This window comes from Palaemon carinicauda, chromosome 29 (assembly GCF_036898095.1).
Source record: "Palaemon carinicauda isolate YSFRI2023 chromosome 29, ASM3689809v2, whole genome shotgun sequence".
In the NCBI taxonomy this organism is placed as follows: Eukaryota; Metazoa; Arthropoda; class Malacostraca; order Decapoda; family Palaemonidae; genus Palaemon; species Palaemon carinicauda.
Window position 1 is genome coordinate 77,047,726 of NC_090753.1, and position 20,756 is coordinate 77,068,481.

Consider the following 20,756-nt stretch of genomic DNA (forward strand, 5'->3'; position numbering starts at 1 on the left):
AACGTCCCAGCTTCACAATCTGTTGGACGAGAGTTCGAGACATTTTTTAAGCCTGATAGTTTCTATTATCATCTGGAACCTCACTATCCTTGTGAGCTGGGATGAAGAAATGCAGTGTTTCTCCCTGTAGGGGGTTAGTACCGTCAGTACAATCCACGTGGTGCGCTGTAGGCAATACTTAAGTCTGCAGCCCCTTCACACCATAACTGTACTTAAGTCTCCTCTCTACTATTCTTACATTTCCGTTTCATTTTTACCATTTTACTGTCCAAATTCTAAACTTTTACTTAATGGTGAAAAAGGAAGGGTGTTCCCCAGTTGTACTTGAGGGCTGGCCATAGGAAAGGGCCACTTGACCCAAATTCTAAGAATCAGTAACCCTTCGTTATTTACCCACGCACTTTGCCTTCTGAAATTAGAATGTGTTCTTCGAGCTTTGTTGTCCCGACAGAGGATGTAATGAGACTTAACACTGCTATAGACTTTGGGTATGACCATAATTTACTTAATTCAAAATGGATTTCATTCCACACTCAGGAAATTGTCATTAAGAAGCTTATTCAGTAGCATCGTTTTGACATAGCGAGACCTGATAGCCACCATAGATGTCTTCTATAACACCAAGGTGCTATATTACTGAGAAAACTATGACCTTAACTCAGGGGTCCTTTTTCAAAATCTAAAAACTATCTTACTATAGACGCACAATATGTAGTTTGGCCTAGAAAACAAGCTTGATGCATATGCAGATGATGCTACTCTCTTTTCATCAATTCAATCTCCTGAATGTAGATCTGGGGTTGCTGAATCCCTTAATAGAGATCTAGCTAAAATTAGTGCATGGGGTTTAAAGTTGAACCCTATCAAAACTCAAAGTTTGATTGTAAGTAGGTCAAGGACAGTGTTTGTTTTTTTTTAACTATATACAGGTCTCTTAAAATTTCAGGTGTGATTTTTGACATCACATTTATTTTTGAGAATCACATTCGGTCTGTTTGTACTTCAATTACACAAAAAAATTGGCTTATTGAGAAAGTCTTTAAATAAGAGTTTTTTTTTTTTTTTTTTTGGTGATCAATCTATCCTGAAGAAATGTTTGAATTCTTTCATCCCACCTTGTTTCGAGTATTGCTCTCCTGTCTGGTCTTGATTTGTTGGACAAAAACTTGAGGTTTATTAAATTTCTTATCCCTGATTTGGATACTAAACTCTTGTAATGTCGTTTGGTTAATTTTTTATGCATGCTACATCATATTTTCCATAATTGTGACTATCCTTTACATTTAGATCTTCCCAGACTGTACCATGATCCACGTAATACTAGGTATGCAGTTAGTAGTTCTAACAGTCATGTCTTCTCCATTATAAGGCTCAACACCACACAGTATTCTAGAAGTTTTATCCTAACTCTGACCAAATTGTGGAATGATCTTCCTAATCAGGCAGTTAAATCGGTTGAACTTCAGACGTCCAAACTTGCAGTGAATGTTTTTACGTTGAATAGGTTGACATGATTCTTTTTTTCCTTGTTTATATATGACAGATTTATTTTTACCTTGTTACTGATCGTAAGATATTTTATATTTTTACTGTTACTTCCCATATATAGTTTATTCATTTCCTTTCCTCACTGGGCTATTATCCCTGGTGGAGCCCTTGGGCTTGTAGCCTCCTGCTTTTCCGGCTAGGGTTGTAGCTTAGCTATTAATAATGATAATAATATCCAATGCTAAGCGATTGGAAGTGAATCTCAATTTGATAAGGAACTGGAGAGTTACAACAGCTCCAAACATTCTTATATTGGTTTCCATTACCCATAAACAATAACTTTTCAAACATCTGTCTTTATAATCATGTTCTTAGGTAAAAGAAAGTACAACAATATAGTACAAGCCGTACATTGATTTTGTAAATTAGTCTAATCAAAATAGGAAAAAGCATTTTAAAGTTATTTTTAAAGAGAAACTTTTAAGTAGCGTGACAGCCTAGCATTCGCACGGTAACAGATCGATCCTAGCCTGGGACCGTGAGTTTAAGCTTTTTACTGGGGAGGCTACTGCAGTGGTTTGGCACCACAATTTTGGGGGGAGGGGTGTGATCCTGCCTGGCTGACAATCTGGTGAGCATCTATTATAACGAAGCTGGAACTGAAATCAGACACCTTTAACTTTTAAGATATTTTTTGAGTTTAAGCTGTTTACTGGGGAGGCTACTGCAGTGGTTTGGCCTCACAATTGGGGGGGGGGGGGCGTGTGTGGCCTGAACTTGCCTGGCTGACGTTCTGGTGAGTATCTACTCTAACGAAGCTGGAACTGAAACCAGACACCTTTAACCTTTAAGGTTTTTTTTCTTTCTTTCTTTTTTTTCTTTTTTTTTAATTGAAAAGTTTTCAATTGAAAACGAACATGTTATGTTCATTGTGACAGTAGTTTCATATAATGTAAAGGTTTGGACAAGGCCCTTCCCGTTCGGTTGCTAATTCCTATGTGAGCTTGGTAGCTAGAAAAAATGGCATTTTTTTTTTTTCTCAAAAGTCAATATAAGCTAATTGGCAATTTGGATAATCAAACAAGAAGACTACCATAGATTCGAAATTTGTTCTACAGCTTTTCTTTATGATTAACAAAACTTCTTACTTTTATGTGGTTATGTAATATTATATTCGGCCTGATTTATGGAAGGCCTTTACCGAGTTTCGTTTATATATTTTTTTAATAAGTTTCTGTTTCATCATTAAGATAAATTTTTTTTTTACCAAACTTTTTTAAACGAGGGAAAAATATGTTATTAAGAAAATCTCTAAGTTTATTGTAGAAAATGTTTGATGGAAAGCCATTGTTAGTAAACAAATTCTCAAGAAAAAACATTTCTTTATGAAAGCCTTTTAGGGCTCGAGCCATGTCGTCCTGATGGAAGTTCCTTCTGGCAACTTTCTACAGTATAATATTTCTGCGATTGATATTACAGGAGAATTACCGTCAGGTATCACGGGCTTCCAACACACCCCCCCCCCCTGGAATGACTATCCGAAGATATCGTGCATAATCAGGGACGTATCCTAAGATAACCGTAGATATCTGCATCCCAAACAGACCTTACCCAGTCTAATCCACTAAGGGGAAGGATAAATAAGGAGCCGTTACACATCCTATCACCCTCGAGTGCCCCTATACGTTCCTGCTTCTCATTCTTTCGAACCCAGCTGATGGCTACAGTTCGGTTGATTTTGTGGGCGCTTTTTTCGCAGTTACATTTCTTTATGAAAGTCTTCAAAAGAATATGTTAGTCTTAATGCTCGGTAAAACATTATGTTATTGTTATACACGTTTTTAATTTGAAATTTTGATAGCATTTTACTAATAAAGTTTAACTGACTCCTGTATGAGAAGGTTTCCTGTTATTTGATTTTTATCAAAATTTATTAAAAAAAAAAACTTTTTGGGTTATCCTGTTCTTTGTCTATGGTGAATATAATTTTTTTTTTATTGATGCATATTCATATAACTTCAAAACTTCACTGTATCTTCTTTCGTTTTCAAGACTACAAATGTGTCATCTCCGTATCTTCTATAGTAATACCTTAAAATCAGATGGGAAATTATTTAACCATTTTTCTACATGGTAGCGAAGCCAGAGTTGCAGATAAAGGTGAGCCCATTGCTAAACCCTCCTTCCATTTATATTAATTTTCATTGAATATGAGACAGGTATTACTAACGGCTAACTCTAAAAGCTTTTGAATTCATGTTCAGTAATTCCTCTGAAATTATAGATGAGCTTGAATATGCCTTTTCCTATTTTGATTATATTTACAAAATCAATGCTCGGTTTGTTCTATATCGCTGTACTTTCTGTTACCCAGGTACATGATTATGAGCACAGATGTTTGAAATAGAATTTTTTCGCGTTACGAAGTATAGCGAAAAATAATTGTCCTAACGACATGTAAGCAGATCTTAAGTGTCTTGTTACTTAAGTTCAGTTGTTATGTAGGCAGTGGCCAATGAGAATTTAGTGTTGGGTGAAACGTATTCGATGTTTGAAGAGGTATTTAGAAAGTGGTCACTTTCTAGCGCACGCTAGCCCGAGCAAGTCGAATTTATTAGCCAGGACGCCAGGCAGGGTCAAATACAGCTTCAGATGTGAATAGTGTTTTCACGTTAGCAATCAGAATGCTGAAACCGTTTCAAGAAGTGATGGACAATCTATTATCCGATGTCCAGCAGAATATTCAACAAGTATCCGCACCTCGTTAAAGTACGATGGAAAACCATTTGAATGAGCATCGCGTTATTTTGAGGAAACTGATACGAAAATGTTAGCATTAGATGCGATTGTTTATCAACTTTGAGGACAAGGAACATCTAAAACTGCTGCAAAAACGAGTTAGTACGCAAAGAGCAGCATCACCGAAAGTGTCAAGCTAGTTAAAGATCGAGGGAAAGTGTGGATTCATATCAACTTTGATGGAAGAGGTCTAGAGCTCAATAAAGGCCGAGAGTTGACATTGGAGCCAGGAATGTACCAAGAAAGACGTCGAAAAGATAAGTGAAAATATAGCTGTTTTTATTTTGTATACTTAGCAGTTGGTACAAGGAAATTGGAACATTGTGTTTATTTTATTGTTTTAATCGCCTGTTGGTTGTTGTTATTCACAATACATTGAACAGAATTAGATTGGGTCCGGTAAGATAGTCATTGACGTCTAAAAGGGCGATCACAAAATTCCATTTCAAAACCGTTACTGTGGTTGTTGGATTATTATTATTATTATTATTATTACTTACTAAGCTACAACCCTAGTTGGAAAAGCAGTATGCTATAAGCCCTGGGGCTCCAACAGGGAAAATAGCTCAGTGAGGAAAGGAAAAAAGGAAAATAAAATATTCTAAGAAGAGTAACAACAATAAATATCTCCTATATAAACTATAAAAACTTTAACAAAACAAAAGGAAGAGAAATAAGATAGGAGTGTGTGCTCGAGTGTACCCTCAAGCAAGAGAACTCTAACCCAAGACAGTGAAAGGCCATGGTACAGAGGCTATGGCACTACCCAAGACTAGAGAACAGTGGTTTGATTTTGGAGTGTCCTTCTCCTAGAAGAGCTGCTTACCATAGCTAAAGAGTCTCTTCTACCCTTACCAAGAGGAAAGTGGCACTGAACAATTACAGTGCGACAACCCCTTGGGTGATGAAGAATTGTTTGGTAATCTGTGTTGTCAGGTGTATGAGGATAGAGGAGAATACGTAAAGAATATGCCAGACTATTCAGTGTGTATGTAGGCAAAGGGAAAATGAACCGTAACCAGAGAGGAGGATCCAATGTAGTACTGTCTGGCCAGTCAAAAGACCCCATAACTCTCTAGCGGTAGTATCTCAACGGGTGGCTGGTGCCCTGGCCAACCTACTACCTATTGGATAACAATAGGTCAGAGAGGGACGAATCAGAATTTATTAAAAGAGAATGGGTGACACTGGTATCAGAAAAACTAAGAAATAATTCCTTTGACGGTGACTAAGAATGGAAATGGTAAGCAAAGGCTGGTTTTTTATTACAAACTTTTTAAGGATTTAATCAGTCTACGGTCTGCTTATCGCATAGAAATCTATTAAAACGTTGCCAATATCTTTCTCATTGGGGAAAAATTTAAAAAGTTTTTTATAATGGATTTTCTTTAGATATTTTTGAAGCGGCGGTACATCTTTTCTAAAGTTCTCAAGTCTGTTAGATATTGGAGATCTAAGGAAGTGAAGATTGAAGTAATTTTAGATGATGGCATAGCTGCGGATGGTTGATTTGAAGGGGCATTGGATGCTAGCTATTTACTTTAAAAGCTTCAAGATTTGGATTTATTTACAAGAAAGTATAATTGGTTTTCAGACTCTAAATTGTATTTGGAAAGGTTTACAGAGGACGAATACTGAAGGCGAATTTCGTAACTACAGTATTAGGATAAACTATGTCGTTAAAGACCTTGTTTAGATGCCAAACATTCTGAATTAACGAAAGCGTTATTTTAACGAATATCTTTTGGACAGAATTGTCTGTTACATAATTTCCACGAAATTTGTCGTGAAAGGTATTGTTAAAATGAAAACGATAAAGTATTTCTGTATTTTTACATATTGAGCAAAGCTAGTTGAGAACTTAATGAAGAAATATCAGACGCTCTGGTTGAGATCACGTTTTGACGCAGAAATTCATTCCTTTTATTTTGGTCGTTACTTTAACTATATACTTGCATCAGACTTATTTAACCTATTACTTCATTGTGACGCCTAAGATGTAGGCAGTTTATCACTATATTGTGACGCCTAAAATGTAGGCAGTTTATCACTGATCGATCTACATTGGTTACCTGTTAAGGCTAGAATTGAATTTAAAATTTGCTTGTTGACTCACAAAGCACTTACAAGTGATAAGCCTAAATATCTTCGTGATTGCTTGGTCCCCTACCCTGAAGCTACCAGCGCCGCTGTAAGAGTTAGACATGCAGATGACCCACATAGACTATTCGAAATTAGTGTGAATCATGCAATAGGAGGAAGAACGTTCAGTTATGCTGCACCGAGACTCTTTAACGACCTTCCACTCGATGTCAAGAATAGCACAAATGTGGCAGCCTTCAAGAAATACCTGAAGACTTATCTTTTTAGAAAGTGTTATAATAGTGACCTGAAAACTATTAAGCCTGAGTACAAATGCTAGCGAAATAACTGATAACGATACAGAGCAAAATATTAACTGGAAAGGAATTATTTTTTCACACACCAAGGCCCGCCTGAACAGACCTTTAGTGTTTGATGGAGGGCGAGAAATAAACCTCTAAAAGTAAAAGTAAGTGACGCCTAAGGTGTAGGCAGTTTATCACTATATTGTGACGCCTAAGGTGTAGGCAGTTTATCACTATATTGTGACGCCTAAGGTGTAGGCAGTTTATCACTATATTGTGACGCCTAAGATGTAGGCAGTTTATCACTATATTGTGACGCCTCAGATGTAGGCAGTTTATCACTATATTGTGACGCCTAAGATGTAGGCAGTTAATTACTATATTGTGACGCATCAGATGTAGGCAATTTATCACTCTATTGCGACGCCTAAGATGTAGGCAGTTAATTACTATATTGTGACGCATCAGATGTAGGCAATTTATCACATTGCGAAGCCTCGGATGTAGGCAATCTTATAAATATATTGCGACGCCTCATAGGGAATTTACCGCTATATTGTGACTCCTCAGATTTAATAGTTATATTGTGACGCCTCTGGTGTTGGGAAATTTATATGTTGTGACACCTCAGTAGTAGGTTTGGAGTAATTCTGAAGTTTTTAGCGATGAATACAGCGCATTTTTTTTTTTTTTTTTTTTTTTTTTTTCATATCGTGAAGAGAGTGGTTGGAAACTGGACAGCAAATTAATCTTTAAAATTAAACATGAAGGAGCAGGAGGCAGTCGACAGAATTATGTAAAGTACTTAGGCAATGTTTGAACGTTGTTCCAGATAAAATTTTCGATTTTAATGCAAGTAGGTAGCAAAAAGCCAGATTTGGAAATCATAGAAAACCAAAGAATTTAAACTTGTACTGAATACACTGTTCAGGTCATCAATGTATGTAAGCCCAGAAAGAGTACAAAAGAGCGGATTTTTTGAAGTGTTGTCAACTAACATGGATGAATGGTCAATTCTTGTTTACATTTTTCAGAGTTATGGACTTGTGAGAGTTATTCATTCTTTAGACTGTTTTGCTACTTTTAAAAATATGTTGAGGTTTTTAATCTCTAATATTGGTGTCCAGGTACAGAGGCAATTGATGCTTTAACTTGAGGTTTGGTGCTTTATACCAAAGGTTAATAAAATGGAGGTAAAAATTCTTAAGTAGAATATTCCAGAGTGAAAGTCCTCTCCATCTTGACTGTTCATATTAACGATGGAAACTTTATTGTTAAACTTTGAGTGTTTACGTAACAAAAGTTTTATTACACGGCAAAGATAAAGGGAAAAAAAAAAAAAGAATTTTTCGCTGAAATTTAACTTTGATATAGAAGGTAAAGGTTTTTGAAATTACAAGTATATATGTACATTGTTTTATTTTTGGAATCTGCTTTCCAGGATCGTGAATGCAATGAAATGCCAGCAGTCGTCTTTAACGGTGGCATCTAATTTGGACAGGAAATTGGGGGACCTCAGTTGTCATGGGCATCTTCTATCATCGATGAATGACAGCACCGACAAGGCCTACCAACTTGTCTTTCAACAAAGAGAAACTTACAATAATGGTCACGAGCAAAGCGAAATGCCATTGTATGTTGCTTTATTTATGACGCTTTTATTAGATTCCGGCGCTTTAGTAATCTCCAGTGATCAAGCTATTTATGCCATAACGTGCATGCATGAAATGAGGGGTTACATAGATCCAACGGAAAATTCACTTGTTAAATCTTTGCAAGCACCTGTGAAACATTAAGCTGGTAGATCGGTGCATACAAAGGATCTTTTTGATAATATGGTGTTGCAGAATCTGTGCGGATTATGTTTTCCTATATTGAAAAACTTCTTTATTATTTTGATAGATCATTAAAGTTTTCTTATCTGAGATTTGGGGAATTAAGTTTATTGTAATTTGAAGATTTCTTAGTTGAACAGAAAAAAAAAAATGAAAAATCACCAATACTGTGAAGTTTTTGATATCGGAAGTTGTCACAAATGCTTTTCCATATTTGATGTCTTTTGCTTGATACAGAGGAAGCTGGAATGATTTTGTCCTTTGATCGATTTATCTTTAAGAAGTTAAAGCTCCTGTAATGTAACCAAACAGAATTTTTTGTTAAAACTGTGGCTACAAGTTCAAACATCGCAAACGATAACGTCAAGGATAGGTGTCTTCATAGACATGAGTGTTGGTAGTCTGTTTCAAGTAAACATGTTTGTCAAAGGCTTAAAAAAAAAGGTTAAATGTGTAAATCATACAATCGGAAAATTTATTTCTTTCTCTCCATTTCTTTCCTTCTCTCCCTTTCTTTGGTATTATCTAGGGTCAACCGGCACGGTGCGCTATAATGCAATTTAATGTTTTATTATGTTTATACCTGTAGAGAATGCGGAGTGAAGTGAGGACTAGAATTTTTTTGCGTTACGAAGTATAGCGAAAAATAATTGTCCTAACGACATGTAAGCAGATCTTAGGTGTCTTGTTACTTAAGTTCAGTTGTTATGTAGGCAGTGGCCAATGAGAATTTAGTGTTGGGTGAAACGTATTCGATGTTTGAAGAGGTATTTAGGAAGTGATCACTTTCTAGCGCACGCTAGCCCGAGCAAGTCGAATTTATTATTAATATTATTATCATTATTATTTATTAGTAGTACAAGAGTGAGGTTCCACCACTCAAATTTGAGTTACTCTGCATTATTGCCGTGGATACACAGGTTTCCATAGTTTTTTCAAAACCAGATTTTGTTTTTTATCTATGGTTTTTCCTGGGCGGCAGAGGAGGCTTATATGTTAATTTGAAAGTTTGTTCATTTTGTTTTAAATATGCACTGCTATATCAGTACAGAAGTTTGTAAAAGTTATTAGAATATGTGATGTTACATCTATATTGTTTTCTAAAAGTATGATTCATTGGAAAAATAAACCTGGCGTCAACCGGCACGGTGCGCTATAATGCTAGGGTCAACCGGCACGGTGCGCTATAATGCAATTTAATGTTTTATTATGTTTATACCTGTAGAGAGTGCGGAGTGAAGTGAGGACCGTTGTTTTACAGGTGATGGAATACTTTAAAAACATTAACAACATTAAAACATATTTAATTTATAAACTATAAAAGGACTTTCATTCTACCAACAAACTATTTTATTTTAAATAGACGATACTTTCATTCTGACTATTTTACTGTAAATAAAACAAGAAAGAAATAAGGAGATGTGGTAATCAACTTTTGAATGTGATTTGAGATGTCCCGATTGCTGAAGTGGATTGCCATGATGGTGATTTTTATGATACTGACGTTGATCCTTGGGGAAACAAGGTAAACTTTATAGAGGATTCATATCCATGATTGGGGTTTTTATTCTGGTTAAATTTGGGGTTTTTAATTCTATGGCTGAGTCCCAACGCTGCTTTTAGAATATTGGGATTTACTTACTTTGATGGCTGCTTTTCCGGTCCCATACAGCAGGGGAACCCCACTCTCTACAGGACCTCCACTGTCATTTTACCTTGTTCGTTCAGAGTATTTAATGTTTCATATCACGCATTGTTCATTTACTGTTAAATCGTCACTGTCAAAAGACTCATGAAATAAGAAAGTCTTCAGTTTCCTCTTAAAAGCCTTGTCTTCAATCATTCGAATGTTTCTTGGGAGCTTATTATATAGTCTCGGGGCCGCATATTTAAAGGCTCTGGAGCCTACAGTAGATATATATCAAGGTTCCAATAGTTTGAAGCCATCTGTAACTATTCTCGTGTCGACACGATTTGCTCTATAAATTTCTGTAATTCATATAATCCTCTATTTTTCATATAATTGCCATAACTTGGAGCCTAAAATTAGTATCATTGGAATCGTGAGTATTTGATGCATTGATTAAAAAACAAATCTACTATGAAAGTATATTTTAGTCCTGACACACTACAAATTTTAATCGAATCCGAGTGTTTCTACTTCATGTTAAAAGATGGCAGCACACGTCCCTATTGATGTGAATGGTTATATCCGATTGGAAAAGGTTGATAGATTAATACTTATGTGGGAATGTGTGGCACGTGTAAAGTCTACTCAATTACTATTAAGTAGACTATTTTTTGGCCATTTTAAGCAAAAATTACGTCATGGAAGGTTCCAGAATGCAAGGATTAAAGAGCTCCATACATTGTTTCTTTTCATGGCCAATAGATGGCCTTAGCAGTAGAGTACCAAATTGCTAATTATCCCCATCATACACTTCTTATGATTTTTATTACTTCATTTCTGTTGCTATGTGGGCACAAAATTACTATAAACCAAACTCGCGTGAGCCTGATGTTCCTTGATGTCTGGCCACAACTCAATTCTTAGGAAATTACAAATTTCACAATAAATTTTACAAATATTTCCCCCAGAAAACAATCGTTCGTTCAATTACAGTTGGGGGTCAGGGGGTCGCCAGAGATGCCACATGTCCTGAAATCGGTGAAAAAATGAAGCAATTACAGTTATTTAATCTAATTTGCAATTATCTTTATATGAAACCAAGATATAATTGATATGTTTCATGGTATAACACGTATTTTTGATAAAAACTGCATAAAATAACAATACTGCTACATTCCGAAAGGCATAATAACGCAGACTGCTCTAGCCCCCCAACCACACCCCCCCCCCCACTTTTTTTTTTCTTTACATCGTAACGAGTTTTACTTTACCGCCAATAGATGGCATCAAAGGTACCTTGTCCCAGCTAATATAGTCAATTATTTGACGACCACGTGTTGTCAAAAAGTGTGGTACGAAGGTAGAGGCTAGAGAATTGGTAGTTGATAAATTGCCCAACGATTGTTTCCTTATTAGAAATGGATATTTTTCTCAGGAAATGGTGTGAATTTTTCATATGCTATCTGAAGCAACCCGAATTTACGTATGAAAGTGTCCAGTATTTTCATTCTCCATCAGAACACATAGATAATAAGTCACATTCCAGTACAAGTGACCAAGGTAACAATCATCAACATAGTTAAGGTTAGTGGGACGAGTTTGGGGCAGCGCTGCCAAATAGAATTTCCTTGAGTGGAGAATATCATTATTCGTTACATATTCAAATAATTTAAGGAGTAATAGTTATATGCCAGAAGGTACATGCCTATGGTGTCATTTGATGCTCTTATAATCAGCGTAATCAACATAGACAAATCGAATAATGAAAAAGAAAAGTGTCACATTTCCGTGTCTTCCTCAACGCCTGGCTGTGTTACGTCATTCACCTGCGAACTTGTGTTTGTTAATAAGGACGTTCCAGAGCGTAAATAAGTTATAAAATGAACCTTATCATCATTTCCTTAGTAAATTTATGCATGTCAGTAAAGCTGTTCCCTGGTTTAATATAGGTTAAAAAATCCATTAACTATACACACACACACACACACACACACACACACACACATATATATATATATATATATATATATATATATATATATATATATATATATATATATATATATATATATATATATATATATATAACATCACTTTTCCTTTACCAATAACTGCCTCGGTCTTCTTAAGTCAATGATAGGCAATTTATGAATTTAAAAATGATTCTGAATGATCGTTGAGAGAGAGAGAGAGAGAGAGAGAGAGAGAGAGAGAGAGAGAGAGAGAGAGAGAGAGATGCCACCTAAAAGGCAGGCATGCTGATGATATCTCCATATGTGTCAGGAGAGACGGATTATACTTATAACAAGAAGGGTTAATGTTCATTTTAGGTCTACATAGGTGAAGCGTGGATGTTGCATCAAACTATTAAAGATATATGGCAATTATTTGTTAACAGTTATCTTTATTAGTACGAATATTGTCGTAATGTTTTAAAGGAATTTGGTGCTTGGCATGGAGTTGAAGATGATGTAAGCATCATCATCATCATCACCATCTTCACCTACACCTATTGACGCAAAGGGCCTCGTTTAGATTTCGCCAGTCGTCTCTATCCTGAGCTTTTAAATTAATACTTCTCCATATATCATCTGCTTCGCGCTTCATAGTCCTCAGCTATGTAGGCCTTGGTCTCCCAACTCTGATAGATCAGATCCCAATATTCTAATAGCAAAGAGTTTTAACTCGGCCATAGAATTAAGAACCGTAAATTTAACCAAAGTATATTCATGTCCGCAACAAATACGTTGTTGTCATAATCCCATTTATAGATATTAAATCTCTATAAAGTGTGCTTTCTTGCCCCAAGGTTTAGTTAGCATCATCAAAATCACTATCATGCAATCGGGACATCTCAAAATACTTCCAAATCTTGACAACCATATTTCCTTATTTCTTGCCTGTTATATTTACTGTAAATTAGTTTCTTGGTAGAATGAAAGTATCGTCTATTCTGTTAATACATTCCAATAGACAAGATCAAAATTGGACGATTACTGAAACGATCATGGTCTAAGAAAATAAACTGAAAACTTAAGCATAAAATCTAAGCGAACGTTATTATGATGATGATGATGATGATGATGATGATGATGATGATCATCCTCATCATCATCATCATCATCATTATTATTACTATTATTATTATTATTAATTGCTAAGCGGCAACCCTAGTTAGAAAAGCAGTATGCTATAAGCCCAGCGGCTCCAACATGGAAAGATAGCCCAGTGAGGAAAGGAAATGAGGAAATAAATAAACGATATAAGAAGTAATGAAAATTAAAATGAAATACTTTAAAAAAAATACTCTGAAAATTTCAGAATAAAACTTAAGCGAACATTATTATTATTATTATTACTTGCTAAACTACAACCCTAGTTGGGAAAGCAGGATGCTATAAGCTCACGGGCTCCAACAATGAAAATAGCCCAGTGAGGAAAGGAAACAAGGATAAGAAATAAAATACTTTAAGAACAGCAACAACACCTAAACAAATATTTCCTATATAAACTAGAAAAACTAACAAAACAAGAGGAAGAGAAATTAGACAGAATAGTGTGCTCGAGTGTACCCTCAAGAAAGAGGACTCTAACAGAAGACAGTGGAAGACCATGGTACAGAGGCTATGACACTACCCAAGACTATAGAAAAATGGTTTGATTTTGGAGTGTCCTTCTCCTAGAAGAGCTGCTTACCATAGCTAAAGAGTCTCTTCTACTCTTACCAAGAGGAAAGTGGCCATTGAACAATTACAGTGCATTAGTTAACCCCTTGAGTGCAGAAGAATTGTTTTGTAATCTCAGTGTTGTCAGGTGTATGAGGACAGGGGAAAATCTGTAAAGAATATGCCAGACTATTCGGTGTATGTGCAGGCAAAGGGAAAATGAACTGTAACCAGAGAGAAGGATTCAATGTAGTACTGTCTAGCCAGTCAAAGGACCCCATAACTCCCTATCGATAGTATCTCAACGGGTGGCTGATGCCCTGGTCAACCTACTACCTAGTTGGAAAAGCAGGATGCTGTAAGCTCAAGGGCTCCAACAAGTAAAATAGCCCAGTGAGGAAAGGAAATAAAGAAATAGATAAACTACAAGAGAGGTAATTAACAACTAAGATAAAATTTTGGACTTCATGTTCTGATAACTTGACAAGTCGTTGCTCTGCCCTAAAATTCCTTCTAACTTAAGTAGGCAGCCAATGCAGTTTAACCAGTACACGGGTAATCCCGGTACACCTTTATCAACCGTACTCCTATGTTTATTGTTTTTTGTAACTCGTTAAGTTGTAGATTTAGTAGGTTGTGATGGATAGTCACAGCAATTAATCTCGTTAATAAAGTTAGTCACTAGTTTCATATCAGAACATTCATCCGGGGATTTCTTTACAAAAGTGATGTTTCTAAGGTATTATTCAGTCATTCTTACTAAATTGCTTATTTGAGCACTGAGAGGACAAATACATTCCAGTGATATGCCTACACCTAGGTCCCTATCTTTACTAGATACCGTGGCCAAGTTGTCATTGATATTCATTTCGATGTAATTATGGTTTCTTATATAATTTTTCCTTTCCTACCCCCATAATCTCGGTTTTATTTTGATTTCGTTTTCATTGTTCAAAGGGCCTTTCATTCCCTAACGCGAGTAAGAGTTTGGTTTAGATTCCCAGCTGTATCACCAACCTCGGTTATAGTAAAGCAAAATTGTGTATCATCCTCAAAAAGCTTAACTCCATTCCTTATCTCTAATACTTAGATAGACCAATAACATATATACAAAATCGGATTGGGCAGAATGCCCGTCCTTGGGGCATCCCTCTTTTTTAAATGGCTCATATGATGAATAAGACTTTCCCATACGGAATACATAATATTTTCTTTTAATCCAGTAGGCTAATATGTTAGATACTCTAAAGCTTCATTGTTAATGCCAATGGATCGTGAATAATTTAGTAGTATTTTTTTGCACAGCTGTGTCTAAAACAATGCTAAAATAGATTAAAACCATGTCATAAATGCCCTCATCCATTATTTCTAGCGTTATAGTTAACCAGAACACCAAAGTTATAAGTTCTGTGTATTGACAGTCTTATAATTATTTGGCTTTCAAAATATATGTAACCAGCATAGAAAGTAACTTAGAAAGGTAAACTGTCAAAATTTCTTAGCTCTTGGTTACGTGATTATATAATACCTATATAGATTTACGTGTGTAGTTATAGAATACGTTCATAAGATTACCAATAAAAATACGGAAAACTTTTTCTTTAGTTACTGCCTAAAAATTTCTTTGATACATCAGTAATAGAAAACCTAATTTTAAGGGTGTCAAAAGTGTTTTACTAATATCATTATTTGGAAAAGACCTGAAAATATAGACGAGACTATCCAAGGAAAGATGAAACTAATGAAAAAATTAGATTTATTTCTGTCATTAATGCTGTACAATATAAATGGATAAAGTAGGGGGGAAATAAAGGCTGTATTTCATTTGTAAATAAAAACGGTTAAAGTTATATAAGGAAAGAAACTTTACACAAATAAAGTAATAGTGATCCTTAGATGAGATGAAGAATATACAGCTTGGTAGCATCATAGTACATACAAATAGAAATGTATTGAATTATGCTTTAAAATGTTAAAAAGACTTATACTAAGTAAGAAAAGGAAGAGAAAGTAGGACAATTATCTCGGCTCATCTACCATAGTATCACTAGTATGAGGAGCCGTTACAAAGGACAATCCCTCTTCACCGTGACTAACGTAACAACAATTGTGGACACGTTTTCTAGTTTTGACTTATTAGTGGCATATTCTCTACGGATAACCTTTTAACATGGGCCAACCAACAAGGAAAAGGAAGAGTGGGAAGAGTTCTTATATGCAGAGGCGAATTCGATTGAAAAACCGTAAAAGAGATTTGGATCAGGTGGGTATCCATTTAAAACTGTGATTGGTGAGACGTACCTTATCTAGCCCTTCATTGCAGTAGAACTTAGTAGACCTTACCGTAATTATTATGATAGGCGCAGACCTCATTCAACTTAATCATAATGTTCTTTAATTTCTAGACAATTACATGGACTATATATTTTCCCAACTGATTATCTTGTTAGTTATCCATTTATTATCGTGATTATGGGTGCAACCCACCCTTCTATATGTTTTCTTACCCCCATTGGTAAAATTATAGAACCGTGCAAGAAATGGTTTGTAGAAAACAAGATTGTTATTTAGTGTTTTATGGTGTTTTGAACGTTATTGATGATGTTTCCTGGCTGAAATACATAGTTCTTGAGTTATGATGGGTTAACACTATAACTGAAAAGCTATGGGGATAGGTATAGTCATCAATTACTTAAAAATATACCGTATGCCACTCTAATTTTATGATATTCAGGGGTGTATGTATGATAGCGTCCACTTGTATGTATTATTATGGTAATTTAGAATACTACAGTGTATGGGGGAGGTGTAGGGGGCGTTAGCTCCCCCAATAGGTAATCAGGTAATGACACAGGTTGTAGGTTTGGTTAAGGGGGAAAGTATAAGTTAGTTGATGTCCATTTTTAATCAATGCGTGAAGAACTGGCTGCTGATATACAAAGGATCCAATATTCAAATTAACTTTATTAAACTTTGTTGTTTCTGCCAGTCATCTTCACAAGAAACTAGTTATCGTAATATATAAAAAAAAGTTCCCTTAATCCAAACCCAGTAAAAGTAATGAAATACAATCAAAATGCATGTTGTTGGGTAAATATATGATACTTTAAGTACTAGTGAAACTGAAATTCACTGTGAGAAATGGACGAGTGCTGGCTAGTTTGGTATTTTTCTCTATATGTTTAATAGGGACTGGGGGATAATAACTTATATATTGGTCAATTAAAATATAAAGTATGTTTGTTCCGTAACCGAAATACAAACCACGCTATTTACATTGGGTTTACCTTTTAGCGCAGCTGAAATGGCGAGCCATTAGAATTTAACAAGGGTGTATTACCCCGGCGCTAGTTAGCGGGGGGTAGGGGAGTGGTAGCTAGCTACCCCCCCCCTCACACACAAATGAAAGCTCACTTTCACTTTTGGCTCGGACTGTGACAGACGTCTCTGTCTTGGTCCTCTCTTGGCAGCCATTGTTTGTTTTGTCTTTACTTAATCGCTTACTTTTCTTTTACTCAATATATATGTAAACATGTTTTCATGTTTGTATATATATTTGAGTATAGAAATCAGTAAGTTTCCTTTTCAGAGTTGTGTGTGTAGTGCACGATATCTACGTGGAGTCCTCGGCAGTTAGGCCACCACGGCGTAATTTTATGGGTGGCGATCTAGTTTGACTTCGGTCTCTCTCTCTCTCTCTCTCTCTCTCTCTCTCTCTCTCTCTCTCTCTCTCTCTTGAGGTCGTTCACCCTTTTACTACATGTTACTACGCCCTTGTAGCTTAGTTTCCGTGTGGGGGGGTTGCTACGCCGTACGTTTGTCTCAATTAGTTTAGGAATCTAATTGTAGTTGTTAATTTTTCAGCTTGTAGAACGATTCCTTTCGGGGTTTTCGTTCTTTGTTTAGTGTTCATTCATTTTTAAATTACATAATTACATAGTTTCATAATTGTAATTGTTATAATTCTGTTTTGGTTACAGCTCTCCTTCCGTGAGTGTAAGTTGTTGTGAGGGCACGTGCCTGTTGTGTAATTCTTGTTTCCCTTTCCCTCGGGATTCCTCTTCGGAGCCTTCCCGGGGGAATGAATGTGTACTAATGATTTTTGTTTTATTTTTTTACAGTTACCGATCTAGTTCGTTTCTGTAATATGGCAACGGTGTGAGCTGTCTTGTTGAGACCTGGGGATTCGGCTGTTGCTGCCTCCCCCCTTGTATTTTCGTCAGGGGCGTGTCTCCTTCTACTGGAAGTACTCCCGTGACGACGGACAGCTCTCCAGTTCATTTTAGAACTCTCAGGAGGCTTGCCTCCTTGGGCGGGTAACTTTCCTTCCGAGGGAAGTTTTTTTCCTGTCCAGGCTTGAGTTTTTCCCCTTTTGGGGGGTTCTTCTCTTGCCTTTTTTTCGTGCGACTATGCTCTTGGTGCTGAGCGGTCACACCTGCAGTTTTGCTCAAGGGGCTGGGCAACTGCAGGAGCCCCTCTTCGGAGGATTGCTCCTTTTAGGTCACTGGCTGACCAGTCTCTTCTACGAAGTGTTTCTCTTTCGTTCGCGAGAGAGTACACTCATAGAGACTCCTCTTCGGAGGATTCTTCTGCTGCTGTTGCTGTTGGCCTCCTTCGCTGTAAGGCCCACCGTCCGCCTCGTCGTAAGGGCCTCTCATCCCCCTATAAGGGTGCTAAGAGGCGCCTTTTTGAATCTCCGTTTGCAGCCTACAACTCCTTCTTCTTGATCTTCCGCCTTGGTGCAGATGGACAGCAGTCTGATCTCGTCTTCCGACGGGCAACGGTCTTCCAACGGACATCAGTCTCCCAGCGGACAGGCAACGGTCTTCCGATGGACATCTGTCTCCCGACGGACAACGTTCCCTTCGGGGCAAAGGGTTGCCTCCCACGGGGGTTCTTCCTTTGCGTGTCAGGGTTCCCCTGCTCGCCCTTCTGCTGTGTTCTCTCCTGCTCATCAGCGCTTCCTGATCGCTAGTGCTCTCCTTTCGCCAGCGCTCTCCTGTTCGTCAGCGCTCTCCTGATGATCATCCCTGCTGTTCCTGTTGGTTCCTGTTACGCGATCTGTGCGCCCACGTTTGCCCTCGCGATCTAGAACTTCGGTTCAGGTCTGGGTCAAGGACTCTTCTTCTATGCGCAGGTTTCCACGCGTTGCCTTCTGCTCGTCAGCGATCGTCAGCTCGCCAGCGTTCACCTGCTCGCCAGCGTTCACCTGCTCGCCAGCGCGCACAGGCGATTTTAGTATCGCCTATTCAACAGCGTTCTACACGTCAGCGATCACCTGTCTCTCGGCAATCTCCGGATCGCCCGCGTGTGTTACAGCCGGCGCACCAACGTTCTCCAACGCTTCTGAAGGAACATGGTTCACCAGTTACTAGCTCGCCATCGCCCACCTGCGCATGCTGCTCGCCATCGCGCGATCGCCCACCTGCGGATGCTGCTCGCCATCGCGCGATCGCCCACCTGCGGATGCTGCTCGCCATCGCGCGATCGCCCACCTGCGGATGCTGCTCGCCATCGCGCGATCGCCCACCTGCGGATGCTGCTCGCCATCGCGCGATCGCCCACCTGCGGATGCTGCTCGCCATCGCGCGATCGCCCAACTGCGGATGCTGCTCGCCATCGCGCGATCGCCCTCCTGCGCATGCTGCTCGCCATTGGTCGCCAACGCGTCGACATGCCACAACGCGCCATCGCTAACCTGCGCGTTAGCGCTATCGCTAACCTGCGCGTTAGCGCTCACCAGCTCACCACCGATCGCCTGTTTATCCATATCGCCAGCGGTCTTCCTCGCCCACGCAGCAGCGCGTTTCCTCACCATCGCGCTAACGCTTGCGTTCGCCGCCTCGGACTCGCGCTCATTCACCTGCCCACCCTCGCGACCGCTTGCCTGCGCGCCCGCGCGATCATTCGCCTGCACGCCCACAACGCATGCTCTCCAATGTTCGCCCGCGCGCGAACCAACGGTATTCCATCGCTCGGACGGATGGTGTTCCGTCGCGCGAACCAGCGGTGTTCCATTGCTCGAACCTACAGTGTTTCTTCGCAGGAACGTCGGCCTAATTCTTGCAGTATCCATTGCTCGTCTATGGGTCATCGCTCGCCGACCACCAGCTCTCGCCCTTCCTACCACGCTCGCCCTCCTTCTGCGCTCCTTCGCTCACCTTCGTTTGCGTTCATGCGTGACCACGCACGGGCGCTTCCACGTTCTCCCACGCGCAAATCTTTGAATTACCATCGCGCGAGCTCCAGGGCGATTGCGACCACGATTCCCATTGGGGTTTTCGCAGCATGACCAGCCTGGCGAGTTCTTCTGGAGCGTATTTCCAGAACACGGCCTCACCCCGTAAACGCAGAGCATGACACTTGCAAGAATAGGAAGAAACTTCAGGGAGGTCTGAGCAACACTCCTCTTTCCAGAACCTGGGTTAGCCCTTCCCCGTCATTCCCTGGAAGGATTTTTTGGCGGGGGGCTTTCCGTTCGAGATTTCTCCATCGGCCAAGGGGTAATTGCTTACCCCTTCCTCTGGGGGCTTACCAGGTCCTTTCCCTCCTCGGTTACGGCCCGAGGTTTGGTTCAAGGAAACTACAGGAAGATCATGGGTACTTTCCTCCTCTCGGGCTCAGGCACCTTGGCCTTTCGTCGTTAAGTACAGTATCTAACTTGCGGACAAGCTCGATGTTGTACCATCTGGACGCGCTGACTGAGGGCTTCCTTCGGGTGTCTCATCTGTGGAGGTCGACAACCTCAGGCACCCTCCCATCCTTGAGAAGAGTTTGTTTGTGCCCAAGGACAAAGACTTAGACAGCGGCTGTGCGGAGGAAATCGACTTCCGTTTTCACTCCTCCAGGGGGCATAGTCCTAAAAGGAGTGGCAGAGTTCACGAACTCTAGGATTGCAGGTTTTTTGCTGGGAGGATGCTTAAGGTTACTCATCCAAATGACAGCTTCCCGA

The 20,756-nt window shown here is 38.8% G+C and overlaps 1 protein-coding gene across 1 annotated transcript in view; it reads left to right on the forward strand.

The window, feature by feature from the left end:
- The first annotated feature begins 15,875 nt into the window (after positions 1–15,875).
- LOC137622272 (zinc finger protein 593) overlaps positions 15,876–20,756 on the forward strand; it is a 32,116-nt gene continuing 27,235 nt past the window's right edge. The window contains exon 1 of the mRNA XM_068352805.1: positions 15,876–16,067. Within this exon, the coding sequence (XP_068208906.1) occupies positions 15,975–16,067 (93 nt within the window). The 5' untranslated portion in view covers positions 15,876–15,974. The remainder of the gene's footprint in view (positions 16,068–20,756) is intronic.